The sequence below is a fragment of the Mesocricetus auratus genome, unplaced genomic scaffold (genome assembly GCF_017639785.1).
Source record: "Mesocricetus auratus isolate SY011 unplaced genomic scaffold, BCM_Maur_2.0 Super-Scaffold_100018, whole genome shotgun sequence".
Classification (NCBI taxonomy): Eukaryota; Metazoa; Chordata; class Mammalia; order Rodentia; family Cricetidae; genus Mesocricetus; species Mesocricetus auratus.
In genome coordinates, this window is record NW_024429199.1 from 9,718,321 (window position 1) to 9,736,369 (window position 18,049).

Consider the following 18,049-nt stretch of genomic DNA (forward strand, 5'->3'; position numbering starts at 1 on the left):
AAATGCAGCATAGGTCTCTGCTAAGGAGTGTCATCCTTTTCCCTCATTCTAGGTCTATCCTTGTTTCCAAAGCAGAAGGTGTCATCGGCATTGGTCTCTGCTTTTTTTTTTTTTGTCATATGGTCTATTACAATCACGTCAGTTACTGCGGAACTGACTTCCTTTGCCAAACCTCGGTGGGAAATAATGAAGTCTCTTTAAAAAATAAAATCTCAGAATTCCTTGGTGGTGTTACAACTCCAAGATCCTTGGTTCCAAATACCCTCGTCTATCTTATTGCTTCTCCAAGTGCTGTAACTAAGAGTTGAGGAAATGGTTTCTTTGAGAAACAGGGAATCAGTGCCGTCATGAATACAATGGTGTGCTGTGACTGAGACCCAGTGTCGTGATCCTCAGCCCTCCTGGTTTGGGTATTAGCTGCAGAGCTGGCGCAGAGCACACACACAGCTCAGTTTTCTTTAGGATTGTCCTCTTAGACCAAATGCCTGAGTCTGCCTTCCGCCTTCCCTCCCGCATCTGTTCCTAGGGATCTTTGGACCTGGTCACCCCACAGCTCTTGTCATTCTTTAACTTCCCATCAGAGCCACCCCCTAGCCTGTCTTAAGCAGAGCCAGTCGCTCGTGCTTTTGCTGCAGATGTCAAACCGTATAGAGCTGCCTGAAGTGTAGTGCTGAGCCACAGCGGCCCAGCACTCCCAGCCTTTTAGACTCGCCCAAAGGATTCAGAAAATGAGATAATTGAATGCTGGGGTTGTTTTCATCATTCCACGTGAAAGTTTCCGTTCCATATGGTGGCTGTTAGCCATCTTGGTTTTGACTCCATATCAAGTGTCTGAATTAATATGAAACTGTGGTTCAGAGGGCTCACTTTCTTGACTAGTACCTAGGCTGCCTTCCACTGTGTTTAGGACTGTCTGTCTTGTGCTTATCTATCTATGCAGAACGTACTGCCTGGACATAGCCTCCATTTTATGTGCTCATGAGCACAGTGAGCAGTTGTGACAGTTGGGTTCTTTGGATCCACTAGTCTGAAATTGCTCTTGAGGCTGCGCTAACATGCGTGGCGGTTGGGAGGGCTCATTAACTGCAGTAGAACAAGACTCAGAGCTCCACTCCGTTCAGATTTTAAGTTAGGACTTTCCATGAGGTCCCATAGAGAGACATTATTCATGGGGGCAGGGCTGCTACTTACTGTAAATGAGGAAGCAAGCAGAAATAGAAAACTCTGGGTATACCTCTAATCCCAACAGATCTCTTTTAAGGCTAGCCTAGTAGAGTGAGTTCCAGGATAGCCAGGGCTAAATAGTGAGGCCCTGTCTCCAATCAGGCAAACAAAACAGAAACCCCAGACAAACAAAAGCAGAAAAGCCCAACTTTGTTTTAAGTGTGTTCTTCGGTGAGTGCTGACCGCTGGTGTCACTCTGTTTCAGACCTCTTTGTTGTGCAAAGCTGCCATCCACGCGGGGATCATCGCAGATGAACTAGGTGGCCACATCAGCCTGCTGCAGAGCAAAGGCATCAGTCATTATGAAGGAGTCCTGGCCAACGGTGTACTCTCCCGGCAGTAAGTACTTTGCTTGTGTTCTGAGAGGAGAAAGCCCTGAGGCCATAGTTAATCAACTCCCGGTTTAGAAAGGCCAGCGGGATGTAATGCCAAGTGGTAGTCAGCTGTGAAAATATCTGTGTTGGGGCTGGAAGATGGCTCAGCAATTAAGAGAACTTGTAGCTCTACCAGAGGACCAAAGTTCAGTTCCCACATCGGTAGGTCACAGCTATCCATGGCTTCAGTTCTAGGGTAACTGATGACCTCTTCTGACTACTTCAGGCACGTAAGTGGTGCACGTACATGCATTAAGGGGGCAAAACACTCATATACTATTAAGTTTCAAATGCTGGGCAGACAGCCGATGTGCCTATTTAACATTATCAAAGCTGGATCTGGCTGCCAGGTTCTCCCAGCATCCCTCAGTTCCTACCTATTACAGGGTGTATCTGGCATACCCCACCCTCTACCCTGAACTCTCCCGTCCAGACATTTTGGTTACCCTCCCCCGTTATACCTTTGGTCTCCTGGCTGCTGCTTCTGGTCCTCTCTTCTTCCCTCTCTCCCCACATGGCCCAGCTCAGCCTGGTCATGTCCATTCTGAACTCTCCCAGATGTCCCTGCCTCTGGCCATGCTCTCCCTGGTATCTACAATAAACTTTCTCCTCCACCATGCCTAGGAGCAGCCTTGTCCTTTCCTTTCCTCTTTATTTCTTTTTTAAAATTCATCACTTAAAAAGTAAAGTAAACAAATCCTTAAAGATGTTCAAAGTTTCAGCAGCATTTATGGTCCCTATGTAGAAAATAAATGTAGCAGTAAGCTAGGGGCCTGGTTGTGCCAGCATGTCAGTTAAAACGGCCTGAGCCCTGGTGTGGAGGAGCATTTCCGCTCCCAGCTGAGAATTAGTGCTTTTTTGCTTTCAGGTTTGTATAGCTTCAGTAAATTACTGGCTATCTCCAGTTGTACCTAATACTGAAGAGGACAGGAAACTGAAATAATTTCTTTTATAGAACGAAAGCGTCCTCTCCCACCCTCAAAGATTTCTAGAGACTGTTTCTTGAGGCCTGGCAAAGGCAGCAATCAATCAATCAATCAATAATAGCAAAGACTTTTATTGTGTGCTTCCCGGGGGTGGGTTTGTAAATTGATTTAAACAAAGCTTCACATACATTGGGATTTCCTTAGGCTTCAGGAGACACCAGAGCTGTGTGAATGAATGGGGGCTGCTCCAGAGTGCAGGGTGCCCGCACCTGAGAGGGCAGTGGGGGGGGGGGGGGCAGGAGGTAGATAGTGAGGGGGGGGAGCTCCTGGAGATGCCAGATCCCCTGGCTCTCACTCCCCTCCCCCGGTTCTCCGTCTGTCCCTGGAAATGTTTTCTTATACTACAGTTGTGTTTTGGACAAGTTTACACAGTTTCAGCTCTAGGGTGAGGCTTGGGACAGAAACTGCACTCTCGGCATGCACAAGTGGGCAGTGAATGAGGGCGCTTGGATCTGCACTTGCTCTCTGCTTGGCCGTCTCTAGCGTTATTACTTTACCCTAAACCCTTTGAAACTACTGTTTCTGCCTACCTTGAACACTTGATCCTTCTGCCTCTGCTGCTGCAGTTCTGGGATTACAGTTTTTTCATTGCTGAAGCTGGAACCCAGAGGGCTGTGCATGCTAGATAAGTACTTGACTTGACCTGCCAGCCACTCCCCAGCAGCCCAGACCTCTGCACGTGGAAAGCTCAAGACTGTGTTTCACTAGTCCCGGCCTTGTGCTCCTGGTTTTATGTCAGCTTGCCACAAGCTAAAGTCATATGAGAGGAGGGAACATCAGTTAAGAAAATGCCTCTAGAAGACAGCACTGTAGGCAAGCCTTTGGGGTATTTTCTTAATTAGTAATTGATAGGGGAGAGCCCAATCCATTGTGGGTAGAGCCATCCCTGGGCTGGTGGTTCTGGGTTCTATTAGAAAGCAAGCTTGAGAAAACCACACACACACACACACACACACACACACACACACACACGCACGCACGCACGCACGCACGCAGCACGCACGCACACACACAGACACACACACGCACGCACACACGCATGCACGCACACGCACACAGACAGACACACACGCACGCACACAGACAGACACACACGCACGCACACACACAGACACACACACAGACACACACACGCAGACAGACACGCACGCACGCGCGCACACACACACACACACACACACACACGCACGCACACACACACAGAGAAAGGGAGAGACACAGAGACAGAGACATGGCCTTTTCATCAGCTCCTACCTCCAGGTTCCAGCCGCACTTGAGTTTCTGTCCTTCAGTGATGAACTATGATATGGAAGTGAAAGCCAAATTAACCCTTTCTTCCCAAACTTGCTTTTTGGTCATGGTGTTTCATCACAACATTGGGAACCCTAATAATAAGACAGCCCTCATAAGAGTGTGGACTATCTTGCTTGCTAGAAATCCCATTACAAGGTTGTATGGTGTCCCAGCACATGGGAGGCTGAAGCAGGATTGTGACTGCTCTTCTAGGGGTCCTGGGTTCAATTCCCAGCAACCATACAGTGGCTCACAACCATCTATAATGAGATGTGACGCCCTCTTCTGGCATGTAGGCAAAACATGCAGACAGCATGCTGTATATATAGGATTTTTTTAAAAAGTAGGTTTCATTCTATCAAACCTATGTAGCAGTTAGACATGGTGCATAAATATAATTTCCATGTAGATGTTAAGTAGGTCAGAAGTCATTGAGTCACCTAGAAGTAGAGTTATGCACGTCTTTGGTATGTGTATGATTAGCAACTTGTAGGAAGTTGGCGGCATATCTTATAGTTATTTGAACGAGTTCTCTTGTTTTTGTTTTGGTGGGAGCAGAAAGTCCAGAATTATATCCAGGGCTGTACTTCCTCCTAGCTCTTGTGATTTCCCCCTGATCTTTGTTCTGAGCAGGAGTCCACTGTGTGTTGAGCCAGTCTTCTCTACTTGTTTAGATCCCAAATCTTCAGGGAGCAGCTGTTTTTGTCTGTGATGTTTTGCCCTTGGGGAAGCACCGTACATTCGGTCATTGAACTTCTGTTCCCACACACGAGTGTTTGGTGTTCAGGAAGAAAGCAGAGAAGGAAGCACAGCAGCTGAGGAAGAAGGGGTCCCTAAAGTAAATATCCAGACTCTGCTGGGATTCATCCGGGGTCGGGCCACTTCCTCGACTTGAGGAGACCAGAATGGAATCAGGAAGAAGGGCTGACCTCATCCCAAGGAGGAGGCTCTGACCATCAGAAGGGAAAGCCGTTTCCTTTGTGTTTACCTTCATTGTTCCAGACTGTCTGCCTCTGGAGCCCTGGGGGAGGCTTCTTATTCCTGTAATTTGATGGAATTCGTTCACCTCACTGTGGGTGTCTCAGAACCCTGGCCTCCCCTGGGTGGTAGTTTTTAAGGAGAAGGTTTGTCTACCCTTGGTGTGACCTTGTCCCATTTAGTTAGTTGGATAGTGAGAAATGCACATTAGAGGCCAGCTGACAATGGAGGAGAGCCAGGCAGAGAGCTGTTAGCAGAGCCTTCCTTCATGTCTTCACTCTTTTTTTTTCTTTTCTTTTTTTGGTTTTTTGAGACAGGGTTTCTCTGTGGTTTTGGATGCTGTCTTTGAACTAGCTCTTGTAGACCAGGCTGGTCTCGAACTCACAGAGATCTGCCTGCCTCTGCCTACCAAGTGCTGGGATTAAAGGCATGCGCCACCACCGCCCAGCTATGTCTTCACTTTCTACAAAAATTTCTTACTGCATTTGAAAATTGTGGGTGTTCGTGTTGCAGCACATGGTTGACGTGATCTTTGGGGGACCATATTTCCACTGTAGTTCTTAGTTTTGGAACATTAGGAGAAAGAAAATTGGAATAGCAGATAAAAGAGGGGCTCTTGGTAAACTGTGTGTTCCCCACACTATGTACCTTTCCCAGAGGGTCACAAGAGTGGGTTCTCATCCCAGAATGGAGGTTCCTGTAAAAACTAAAAACAAGGGGGCTTGGAGAGATGGCTCATCAGGCTGCTCTTCCAGAGGTCTTGAGTTCAATTCTCAGCAACCACCCAGTGGCTCACAACCATCTATAGAGGGATCTGATGCCCTCTTCTGGTGTAATGGTATACATGCAGATAGAGCACTAATACACATAATTTTTTTTTTTTAAAGAGACGACCCAAGGACCCAGTTATGTCTGGGCATAAAACCAAAGGACTTTTTTTTTTTTAAACCAACTTTTCATGGAGATAGTCATATGAAATGTCCATCACAGATGAATGGATACAGAAAATGGTACACACAAAAGAGTTTTGTTCAGGATGAACTTGGGGCATTTGCAAGAGAATGGAGATCACCATGTTAAGCAAAAAAAAAAAAAAGCCACACCTGGGAAGATAAACATAACATTTTACTCTCATGTGCAGAATCTAGATTAATATAATATTGGTGTGGTGCATGTCTCTAATACTGGGCTACCAGTTAGCGTGGGCTACCAGTGAGTGCCATCGAGGAAGGCCTGGGCTGTGTAACATGAGCTTAACGATAATAGCAACACAGAAGAAGGGGGATGGGCTCCTGGGTTCTTCTGGGACACAGCTGGGGTGATCTGAGAGAGGGGGCTGCAGTTAAAGAATTGCCTCTGTCAAGTTGGTTTGTGGGCGTGACTGAGGTAACTTCTTGGTTGATGATTGATGTGGGAGTGCCCAGAGTACTGGGTGGTGCCACCCCTGGGCAGGCGGTCCTTTGTTGAGCCAATCAGTAAGCAGCATTCCTTCATGTCCTCATTTCTGCTGTTTTCTGTCTTGGGTTCTCTCGGTGATGGAGTGTGGTCTAAGAATTATAAGATGAAATAAGCCTGTTTCCCTGCTAGATGCTTTCGGCCATGATGTGATGTTTGTCATGGTAATAGAAAACGCTCTAAGATAGATGACTCTTAAGGTTGAGAAGCCATGGAGAGCTTGGAGGGAGGGTGATGGGGATTAAATACAAACAAAGGGACTTCATGTATGTGTGTGAGAATGCCATAGTAGAAACACATTTTGGGCAGTTAACCCATACTATCAGGAAAGGTTGTAAGCGTTTCTGGCGGATCGGGATGGGACAGGTATTCTGGCACTCGGGATTCACAGAATACTGAGTGATACACAGCTTAGCTGGAAAGGTTGCAGTAAGCTTAGCAGCTTACAGCCTTGCCTCAGGGAAAGGCTTCCCAGTGTATCAGCTCTGCTCCAGCAGGAGAGGGTCTTCCAGCTGGGGATGTTTGCCCAGTGTAGCAGTTTTGCGCAGATAGGAGGTTTCCCTGGCGAGGTTGCTGCAGTTCAGCTCTGCTCCCGGAGAGTGGAGAGCTCTGCCAAGGGAAGGTTTCCCTGGCAAAAGTGTTACAGCCCAGCTCATTCTGCTGGCTCTGCTGGCTCTGCTCTGCCCAGGGTTGCCTCTGTTCTGCTGCTGCAAAGATCTTAACCCAAAGTTCATCGAAGGGGTTTATTGGGAGGGAAGAATCCAGAAGAGTGGCTGCCCTCTGCCAGAGTGGCAGAGGACAGCAGGGTAGCAGGAACAGCCACAAGCTGAACAGACACAGGGTTTATATAGGGTTTTCAGGGTGGGGATTGGTCAGATTTCAATGCTGAACTCAGATTGGCTAGAGCTCCTGCTCGAGGATTGATTAGTTTTCTGCACAGGGTTAGGGTCAGATTTGGCTCTGGTTTCAGGGCCAAAGTGTGTTTCTTTCTCTGGTCCTTTTTAGCCCTTTGGCTCCAATTTTAGGGCCAGGGTGCATTTCTTTCACTGACTCTGATTCCAGGGACAAAGTGTGTTCTTTGGCACTGGTTTCAGGGTCAGGGTACATTTCTTTGGTTCTGGTTGCAGGGCCAAAGTGTGTTTCCTTGGCTCTGCTCAGGGTGTGTTTCTTTGACGGGTCCCTTTTCCTTACAAAGGTCATGTCTCAGAGTATGGTCTTTGTCATTCATTTCTTCTAACACCATGGTTTCTGGGTTAGCTTATCCATAAAACACCAATGAAAACAACAGCAGCAAGCTGGCAGGACTGCGAGCCTCACTCATGGGGTGGTGGTGGGTATGTGAACCCTACAGGGCAGCCCTGTGCTCGGCTCCAATATCTGTCAAAGCAACTCACCTGCCCCTGTTGGTCTCCTTTATTTCAGTGGCTCCCTGTCGGAAAAGCGCTTTCTGTTTATCTCCACAGGTAAGGATGCTATTGTTCAGAGGTCTTCTGTGGGAATTTGTCTGCAAAGCCCACAGGTTATGTAGTTCACGAATTTTCTGTTTTGTTTTTGTCTATTTTTCTTATTTTTCCCCCTTTGGTAGTGCTGAGTCTGACCTTTTCTAGGCATGTGACTTACCTCAAGGTAGAGAAAAAGTATCAGGCAGTCAAGATCATCCTGAGGTTTTAGCTACACAAGACCCTACCCTGAAAGAACAGAGTGGTAAACGTGTGTGTATATACACGCATAGTCATAAGCAGTAAACATGTGTGTGTACACACATAGTCATAAGCAGTAGCATATTAATATATTTTTCATTGAACTTTGAATTATGAGTATTTTCTAAATTACTATATATGGATATGCCATTAATTAGCCATTCCCCTCCACAATATTTAAGTTGTTAGATTTTCCTGAAATTTTACTCTTATGGAATGACAGCACTGGAATTTACCTGTGTTTTATATCAATCTAAGCTTTTTTAGCTTTTGCTCATGAAGGATACATTGCTACTTTGGTTGTTGTTTTTTTGAGACAGGGTCTCACTATGTATCCTTAGATGGCATGGAATGAGATATGTAGATCAGACTGGCCTTGAACTCACAAAAATCTGCCTGCCTGCCTTTGCCTGTCCAGTACTGGGATCAAAGGCGTGGACCACCTTGCCAGGCTAACATTTTTACTTCTGATTGTCCTTTATTTTCTTCCCAAGGATCACAAAGAAAGGTACAGAGTGATATCCTCCAATAGTTTACAGTTTCCACAGCCAGGAGCACCTCTTCATTTGAGGCACAAAAAGAATAGGAGAGAAGTTTTCTGTAGCAGAGTAAAATGCTTCTTGAGGACATCCGGCCACATTTCCTCTCCAGAGAAAGAGCTGTGCCACAGCTCTGACAGTGAGAGAGAGCCCTTGGCTCCCCCAGGCTTGGTAACAGTTGCCTGTCGACCCTGACCCAAGCTGTGGACACTGACTCTGAGAGCATCTCTGGGAGCTACATGCAGCTTCCTCCTTTCAGCTGTGTCCTTCTGACTGGGGGATCAACCTGAAGCCAGCAGGAAGCTCCAAGTAAAAGCTGGGAGCATGGAAAGCTACCCTCGGGTGGAGGAACAGTTTTGTTTTTCTAGACTTGGCTCAGAGTTTGCATCATCCCTTTACTTTGTAACACTGTAAAACTTTGACTTTGTAGTTCTATACAGGCTGAGAATAGTCTTTTTCCCTTCTGCAGGAAGCAGTTTTGCTTATTGAGCTTCATTTGGGGTTTTTTTGAAACAGGGTCTATGTGTGTATCCTTGGCTGGCCTGAAACTCACATAGATCCTCTTGCCTCTGCCTCCCGAGTGCTGGGAGTAAAGTTGCGCACCACTGCACTCAGCTCTGAAGCAGTTTAGACCCTGAGTTTGCTTACAGGTGATTTGTGTTGTAACGGGGTGGCTTTCTCCTCTAGGAATGAATATTACAACCGTGGTTATTCCGGCAGTGATCTTCGTCATCCTCCTTCTTCTGGCTGGAATGGGTGTCTTTGCTGTCTTCAGAAAGTATGTGGATTTACACCTTTTCATTTTTTTCTCTAATTACATATGTAACAGTTTATTGGCTAACTTTTCTCATCACCCTGACAAAAGTAACTTAGGGAAGGGAGGGTTTGTTTTGGCTCACATTTTGAGGGTATACAGTCTGCTGTGCTGGGGAAGGCCCCATAGCAAGAGTGTGAAGAAGACGGTCATGTCGCATCTGCAGGCAGGAATCCGAGGTGACTGCTGCTATTCCGCTCTTTCTCCTTTTCATTTCATCTGAGACCTAGCCAATGGAATGGTACCATCCCCAGTTAGGGTGGATCTTCCTGTCTCAGTTAAATCTTTCTGAGCTCAGACAAACCCAAAGGTGTTTTTCTATGGAGTCTAAATCCCATGAAGTTGATAATCCTAACACATTCATAAGCCCCAAAAGTTTACGCCTCTGATAGACATGTGTTAAAGAAACAGCATGACTTCTTTAGAGATGAAATGTTAGTTTATATTTTAAAAGTAAGTTGAGTGCAGATATTGGCATAGAAATATCCAATGCTACTTTCTTTCTTTCTTTCTTTTTTTTCCTCCGAGACAGGGTTTCTCTGTGTAGCTTTGGAGCCTATCCTGGGATTCGCTCTGTAGACCAGGCTGGCCTCGAACTCACAGAGATCTGCCTGCCTCTGCCTCCCAAGTGCTGGGATTAAAGGTGTCCGTTGCCACCAATGCCCAGCCCAATGCTACTATCTAAGCAGTCTCATCACATAGAAACCTTTGATAAAGGCTTCCCACATGAGCACCGCCAGAGTCAACATCTGGGAGCTGACATACTCCTTTTGAAGTTTCCCTCTCTCTTCCATGGAGAGTGTATTGGAAAGAGGAGCTGGGACCTAGGCTCAGCTCCCACCCATGTCACCAAACAGCCCAGTACTGTCTCATATATAGAGCAAAGACCTTCACCATGATGAGTACCTATGTGCCATTTTTATTATTGTAACAAATGTTGGAAGTTGGATTTAAACAAAAGTGGAAAGTATTCTCAAGTTCTTGTTTAAACATCTTTAGAAATCATAAATGTGTTCATTATTATGTTAATGCATTCAACATAACTGATAATGTTAATTGCCTTTAAAGGCACTTATAATTTGTACTTAATAGAACAAAATATGTAAAAGTGATCTTTACAAATTACTTAAGGATTTTAATAGTTTTCTGAGCCATTGAGAAAATCAAATAATAATATATTGATACATATATATCAATAATACATTCTTTCAGTAAAAATATATTTACATATGAATCTATATATACAATCCTATATATGCACATGGCTTTGTAAGCCTATGACAGCTTCTAGCTCATTCTGTCTTCAGAATAGCCTATGAGGTGAGTACTATTCTGATATTCATATATGAAGAGACAAGGTGGACCAGTTGGCTTATGAATACTTAGTTGAACTTTTTGTCTTAATAGGAGGAAGAAAAAAGGAAACCCGTATGTATCAGCAGAGGCTCAGAAAACAGGTTAGTTCAAAACTCCGCCTACAGTTTTATTTATGGTAAAGGGGCAAGGTCTGCTAATGCAGGGCATTTGTAGGACTCCGTGGGAGAACACTTGTCTAGCATGTGCAAGGTCCTGGATTCCGTACCCAGTAAGCCCCTTTGTCTGTGGGCAATATGTTCCAAGACACAGTAGTTGCTCAAAACTGTAGATAGAACTAAATATATAGAGCAAGTTTTTGCATGCATAGCTCCGATAAAGTGTAGTTTATATGTTAGATAGTGAGAGATTAACAAACAGCTAAATAACAGAATAGACAGTTATACTGAAATAGAACGGCCAGTATCACCATTTTGCTTCGAGACTAAACGCGAGTGGTTTAGTTTCTTTCCCTGTTGCTGTGATAAATACTCTGAAAAAAGCAACTTAAGCACTAGGAGTTGTTTCCATTGTGGTGAGGAGTAGAGACAGTAGGAACTTAAAGTAAACTGGTCACGTTGCGTACATGATGGGAAAACGCAGATGAATGAATGCAAGCTGCTGCCCAGTTCTCCCTCTCCATTTGCAGTTCAAGATCCCAGGCAGGGAATGGTCCCATCATGTTGGGTGGGCATTTCCACCTTAGTTATACAGTCAAGATAATCTTTCTACCAGATGACCATTTTCCACATGAATCTAGTTCAGCATCCCAGGCAGGGAAGGGTCCCATCATGTTGGGTGGGCATTTCCACCTTAGTTATACAGTCAAGATAATCCTCCTACCAGATGACCATTTTCCACATGAATCTAGATTCTGTCAAGTTGACCATCACAGGAGGGTAACACAGAGAGAGTAGATAAACCAGGCAGAAGTGTGGTTCACATTCCAGGCAGCACCGTTCAAGATTTTGATTTTCTATTTGATACCTTTGATACATATATATTAAAGGTAAGTTCTGTAACCTTTAAATTAGCAAAGCTACAATGAAGAAATTTACTGTGTCTAGTCTATATTCTACTTCAGAATGTTCATGCCATCCTGTCTGTGTTTAGCATGAACCCCATCCCATTTAAAGTCTTCATTTGTGTGTGTATGTATGGAAAATTAGAATACTGCACTGTCTGTCATGAAGCAGTGACACGGCAATTAAAAAAATACAGGCATAAAGCATTTTCAGACCTCTTTTTTGCACCATGTTGATTAAACTATGGTAGACAAGAACTCTACCACTGAACTAATCCCCCTGATCTCTTTTCACTTTTTATTTTAGATAGGGTCTCACTATGTTTCCTAGGCCAGTCTTAAACTCACTGTAACTCAGGCAGGCCTTGAACCTTTTTCCTTCCTGCCTGAGCCTCCTAAGTAGCTTAAGATTATAGGACTGCCCAAATAGACCTGGCATTATCCTGGATTTCTTAGACCACAGCTAGCTTATTGCTGTGTCTGCCTTTTGTTTCTTGCATTGGTAGTTTTCTGTGTCCTTATGACAGTGTGTCAATATGTAGCCCAGATCTACATTGAATTCACTATAAAGCTTGAGCTGGCCTGGCGCTTCCAGTAATCCTCATGCCCTGGGATCACAGGTGGGTACCACTGCTCTGTGTCTTAAGAATTCTCCAGAACAAATACATGATCCCTGCCTGATCCGTTCCCAGAAAATACAATGGAGGCCTGAAGATGCTGAGAAGAGGCCAAGTCTAAACAACAGCTGTGTTGTCTCCTGGGATATGAGTCTTAAGTGGATGATGGAAAATTGGGTCCAGATGATTCTAGAACTTGGAGGCTACACCCATTTTTTTTTAAAAGTATATGGGTGTTTTGCCTGTCTGTATGTATGTCTGTGTAATATGCCCATGCCTGGTGCCCATGGAGTCCAGAAGAGGCTGTTGAATCCCCTGGGACTGGAGTTACAGATGGTTGTGAGCTGCCACGTGGGTGCTAGCAATTAACACCACCAGTGGGTGGTGCACACCTTGAATCCTAGCACTCAGGAGACAGAAGCAGATGGATCTCTGTGAGTTCAAACCTGATCTACATAATGAGACCCAGGACAGCTAAGGCTATGTAAGGAGACCCTATTTCAATAAACAAACAAACAAACAAGTGAGCATACCATGAGCAGGAAATGTATATGTTAAAGGGTTTGTCTCATGCTAGGCTCAGCCCACACAACTGAAGAGCTATGGCTACGGGTTCATCTGCATCGTGCACGAGACTGACTTCTGACACATGGAGGAATACAAAAATGTGAACTACATGTGATGTATTGCTTCATATTCTCTTTATTTCAGGCTGTTGGAAGCAGATTAAATATCCCTTTGCTAGGCATCAGTCGACCGAATTTACCATCAGCTACGACAATGAAAAGGAGATAACCCAAAAGTTGGATCTTATCACTAGTGATATGGCAGGTGGGTGGCCTACCCCAGGACCACACTCTTAGGAGGTTCTGCTTGTGGGGACAGGAAGCAGGAGAGCGCCAAGGCGAAGGTCCTTTATTGGAGCAGACGTGTGCCTCTGTTTTCCTGCACTCCGCACAGAATTTCAAGCTGACACTAAATCCCTTCAGCTGAGTCGAGCACACCTGCAGGGTTTATGGCGACACAAACGGTGAAAGGCCCGCAGCACTGCTATTCTCTGCAAGCTCTTGGCCCATGTTTGCTGCCCAGATTTTTATTACAGTCCTGGGAAAGAGGGTCAGGAAAGACTAACTGAATGATGAATTAATCCATCTCTCCTGCCTCTGAGCAGGAGGAGGATACATCAAGGGACCTGTCAGTCAGAATGGTCAGTGTCTCTATGTCCTCTCTTCCAATTTGATTTCTTGACTGTTAATCTTCTTCAGTTTGCCCTCAAAGTGACCTTAGACTGCTAGTGTGTGGATTCTGAGTGAGACTTCCACAGCCCCCATGATCTGACAGAGGGTTAACACAGCCCATCCTAGGACAGTTTCAAGTCCTGACTTGGGTGCTGATTACTATGTGAGTTGAGAGGTTACTTGGTTTTCTGCTGCTTTTTTCCCTGTAGTAATGTGATGACAGTCCTACCTCATTTCTAAAACAACTTCAGTTATTTCACTGTCTTTGAAGAGTCTTGGCACCAAGTTAGGGCTCTTTCATTATCTGGGTGCTCATCACTAAGCCCAAACTGCTTAACTCTTAGTTCCATTAAAACCACCCCATGTCCTTTCATTCCCCTGCCACATCCAACTGTCTCCACAGTTGTTCTGCTCCTCTGGATTAGTCAGGGTTCTCTAGAATAACAGAACCTATAGAATAAGTCTGTGTGTGTGTGTGTGAGAGAGAGAGAGAGAGAGAGAGAGAGAGAGAGAGAGAGAGAGAGAGAGAGAGAGAGAGAGAGAGAGAGTGAGTGTGTGTGTATGTGTAGGAAAAGGACTTGTTAGAATAGCTTACTTGGCTGTGATCAAGCTGGTCCATCAATGGCTGTCTATCAATGGAAAGGCCATGAGGGTGGCTGTCTCAGCTGGCTATCAGTATGCTCCAGAATCCCAAAGAAGTAGGCTCTAATGCCAGCAACGGAGTGGACTTGCTATCAAGAGCAAGCTGGCAAAGACAGAGCCAAGTTTCCTTCTCCCATCTCCTTAATAATAGGCTGCCAGCAGAAAGTGTGGCCCAGCTTAAAGGTGGATTTTCCCACCTCAAAGATCCAGGTTAAAGTGGGTCTTCACACTTCAAATGATTTCATTTAATTAAGAAAAAAAATCCCTCACAGGTGTGCCCAGCCATTTGGTTTTTACCAATAATAGATATAGTCAAGCTGGCAGAAAGAGTGGCATCACACGCTTTGTGTGTGTGTGTGTTGGGGGGGGCGTTGTCTACACCTCCAAACTTTCCAAAGGCCAGTTTGGAAGTCAATGGGCTCAATGACCAACACCTATAATGCCAGCACCTGTGAGGTATCCCAGGAGGGGCTTGAGTTCAAGGCTGTCCTCCACTATGTAACAAGTTAAAAAACCAACCTGGACTACATGAGACCCCACCTCAAATAAATGAGTAAAGCTGACCCTTAAACTGGGCATGAAGTTGCACACCTGTAATCCCAGCACACCCGAGGCTGAGGCAAGAGGATCACGAGTTCAAGTCTAGTCAGGGTTACATAACAAGACCCTGTCAATAAATAAGTGAATGCCTCCCCTCTATAAAACAGTTTCCCCCTAACCGAATGTTTCCTGTCTCTAAGGTTCGCTGGCCCTTTGCGGCTTCCTGAAACCGGCAGTATGGGGCTTACGTCCCAGCTGCAGCATCTGACTTGCATTTCATATTTCCATGGAACCTCAGACACTTTAGTCACCCAGTGGAGAGTTGCGTGGAAGGGGAAGTATACTCTGCCACCCCCTGACTCGCCCTCCTGCTGGCCGGTGCACTAATGATGCTCCTTTGGTTTCAGATTACCAGCAGCCTCTCATGATTGGCACCGGAACAGTCACGAGAAAGGGTTCTACCTTCCGGCCCATGGACACAGACACCGAGGAGGCCAAGGTGAATACTGAGGCCAGTGGCCACTATGACTGTCCTCACCGCCTGGGCCGCCATGAGTATGCACTGCCCTTGACGCACTCGGAACCGGAGTATGCCACACCCATCGTGGAGCGGCACCTGCTGCGAGCGCACACTTTCTCCACGCAGGACGGCTACCGAGTCCCCGGGCCCAGGCCCACTCACAAACACTCCCTTTCCTCCGGAGGGTATCCCCTCGCTGCAGGGGCCTCCCAGAGCCAAGGCTATCAGAAGCCAGCAAGCCCCAAGCCTGTGGGTGGCGGCTATGACAAGCCTGCTGCCAGTAGCTTCTTAGACAGCAGAGACCCCTCCCCTCAGTTGCAAATGACTCCTGGGGTGAATGATGGTTATTTAGCACCCAGAAACGGTCTTGCACCCCTCAACCAGATGGCCATGACTGCTCTTTTGTGAACCCAATGTGAAAAAACCTGCTGTGGTACTGAGCGTGCTCTGCGGCGAGTCACTGGAAGAAGTGCGCACATGCGTGTGTGAGTCTTCAGGATCCTAGAGATAACCTCACTTAACTGTTTACAGATCTGTGCAGCGGATTTTGTTCCGACCCTTCCGCAGAGCCGCTTGGTTTCTGTCGTGCTAGAACAAGACTTTTTCTCGTTGCTAACTGTGATGCTGTGCTGTAAAATGTGCAATTTGTACAGTCGTATTTAACATGAATTAAAGTAAGGAAGTTTGTGGTGTTTGTTTTCTACACAGGGGTTAAGCAGAAAACTCGGAATTTGCAGAGATGTGATAGTATATCTCCATGTTTCTCAGAGTGTTTCATTATCTGACACTGTTAGCAGGTCTGTTTAAAAAACAGAACATACAAACAAAAAACCCATCTGGTTGCGGTTGCTCGTTTCCTTTTTGAGAAACTAAAAGCATTTTTTTTAAACATTCTTTCTCCTGGAAGAAATGAAATTACTTGAAATATGAAAAGCACACGGGGTAGGTGATCGTTAGCTCTAGCAGCGGCAAACACATCACCTCAGCAGCTGCTGCCCGCTTCCTCGGGCTCTTCTTGAGAGTGAGGGCAGCCCAGTGTCCTGGGCCTGTGTGGGACCCAGCTGCACCAGGCTGGACCTCATTCTCTAAGGAAAGGGCCTGGCCTTATTGCAGTGTTCACGAGCAAATCTGCCTTTCCAGGGTGCTGAGATCAAGGCAATCCACGCTTTCCTTCCACAGCTTGTAATGAAGGTAGCAGAGCAATTGTAGCTCGGGGGATAGTCAGGTAGTCCTAAACCTCAGATTACAAATGTCGCTGAGCTCAGAAGGCCCACTTCTCACAACATTCTCCAGAAATGGTGCATGTGGGCGACTTCCGTTTTCCCTGGAAAACAAACAAGCCGACGTTATTTGAAACGTGTTCTTACGCGTGTCTAAGCAGAGCTTTTCCAGTGGAGAGCTGGTAACCGAATTGGTGGTGTAAAAGCTGTTTTCTCCTAAATATGTGATTATACTTAGAGTAGCCCAGGGCTCGGCTGTACCTTATGTTCGGTGTTGTTTCCCCTGAGTTTGCTTTGTGAATTAACTGGGGGATTTAACCTCTTTTGCCAAAGAGGAAAAACTGTGTGTCTTGTTTGTTAATAGAAAATATGGACCAAAAAAAAAAAAACCCAGAAAACAATCCTTTCTTTAAAAATTGTAACCCTATTTGTGTGATTGTCATTTTCTATCAATTATATCTGTGTTAAAATAGGGTGCTGAAAGGTCATGACAGACTGTTTGCTTATAGTGGAGGGTAAACCATTTACTTTATGGAGTTTACATGATTTTGTGTGTATACTAATTGTAATAAACTATGCCAAATCAGAGAGCCCCTGAACTCTCACTGGGCTCCTGTTTGCCGGGCTAGGGAGAGGCTCACCTTGTAACTGAATTCCCATAATGTAGTTTGCAACTTTTTTTTTTTTTTTTGTAGTTTTTCGAGACAGGGTTTCTCTGTATTGTTTTGGAGCCTGTCCTGGAGCTTGCTCGGTAGACCAGGCTTGGTCTCGAACTCCCAGAGATCCACCTGCCTCTGAATTCAGGCCCAGGATGACTGTCAATTCTCAGTGTAACCTTGATGACCTTGGATTCCCGATCCTCCTGCCTTTGCCTCTCAAGTGCTGGAATTACAGATGTGCACACTCACATCTGGTTTTCCTTGTGGTCTTTTAGAGGCTTTAGTCACACTCTCAAGTTAAATAATTAACAATTAGAGCATCTAATTCTCGGTGCCGGTCACCTTGGTAATGATTGCCTTTGTAGAGACTGTGATTTAAACTGTGCCAGGGACAGCTTATGATGTCAAAGAGCCAGAGCGTCTGTAGTCCAGTCACACTAATGCTGCCACTTTAGGACATGCATTCCATGAAGAGCCATGAGCATTGTTCGCAGGCACAACCCCCAGCTGACTTGTACTGGCCTCCATTCACCCATTTTGCTCACTGCATAAATCCTCTACATTGAACTTCTGTATTTTCATTTGTAGAGTTTTTGTGCAGGTATAGTCTGTATTTAATAGTCCACCCAGCCCCTCTCCTTTTTCATTTTTCCATTTCACATACACGGGCTTCATTTAAAATCAAAATTATGTGAACACAATATCTACAGACATCAGTCATAGTGGCACATGCCTGTTTTGCTTTGTGAGACATGGTTTCACAAGCCCTTTAGCTCTGGCTGTCCTGGAATTCAATCTGTAGAACAGGCTGACCTCGAACTCATAGAAATCTGCCTCTCTGTCCCATGGCACATGGCACTTTGAAGGCAGAGG

At 45.6% G+C, this 18,049-nt stretch overlaps 1 protein-coding gene across 2 annotated transcripts in view; it reads left to right on the forward strand.

Annotated features, from left to right (window-relative positions):
• The window catches only part of Dcbld1 (discoidin, CUB and LCCL domain containing 1), a 71,806-nt gene extending 54,701 nt beyond the window's left edge, over positions 1-17,105 (forward strand). Inside the window, exons 6-11 of one of the 2 annotated variants that reach the window (XM_005073290.4) lie at positions 1,430-1,563; positions 7,733-7,773; positions 9,237-9,327; positions 10,771-10,820; positions 13,069-13,188; positions 15,185-17,105. In XM_005073290.4, coding sequence (XP_005073347.1) covers positions 1,430-1,563; positions 7,733-7,773; positions 9,237-9,327; positions 10,771-10,820; positions 13,069-13,188; positions 15,185-15,705 — 957 coding nt within the window. In that variant the 3' untranslated portion in view covers positions 15,706-17,105. The remainder of the gene's footprint in view (positions 1-1,429; positions 1,564-7,732; positions 7,774-9,236; positions 9,328-10,770; positions 10,821-13,068; positions 13,189-15,184) is intronic. The other variant, XM_040728134.1, reaches the window with a different exon arrangement.
• Positions 17,106-18,049: the final 944 nt, after the last annotated feature.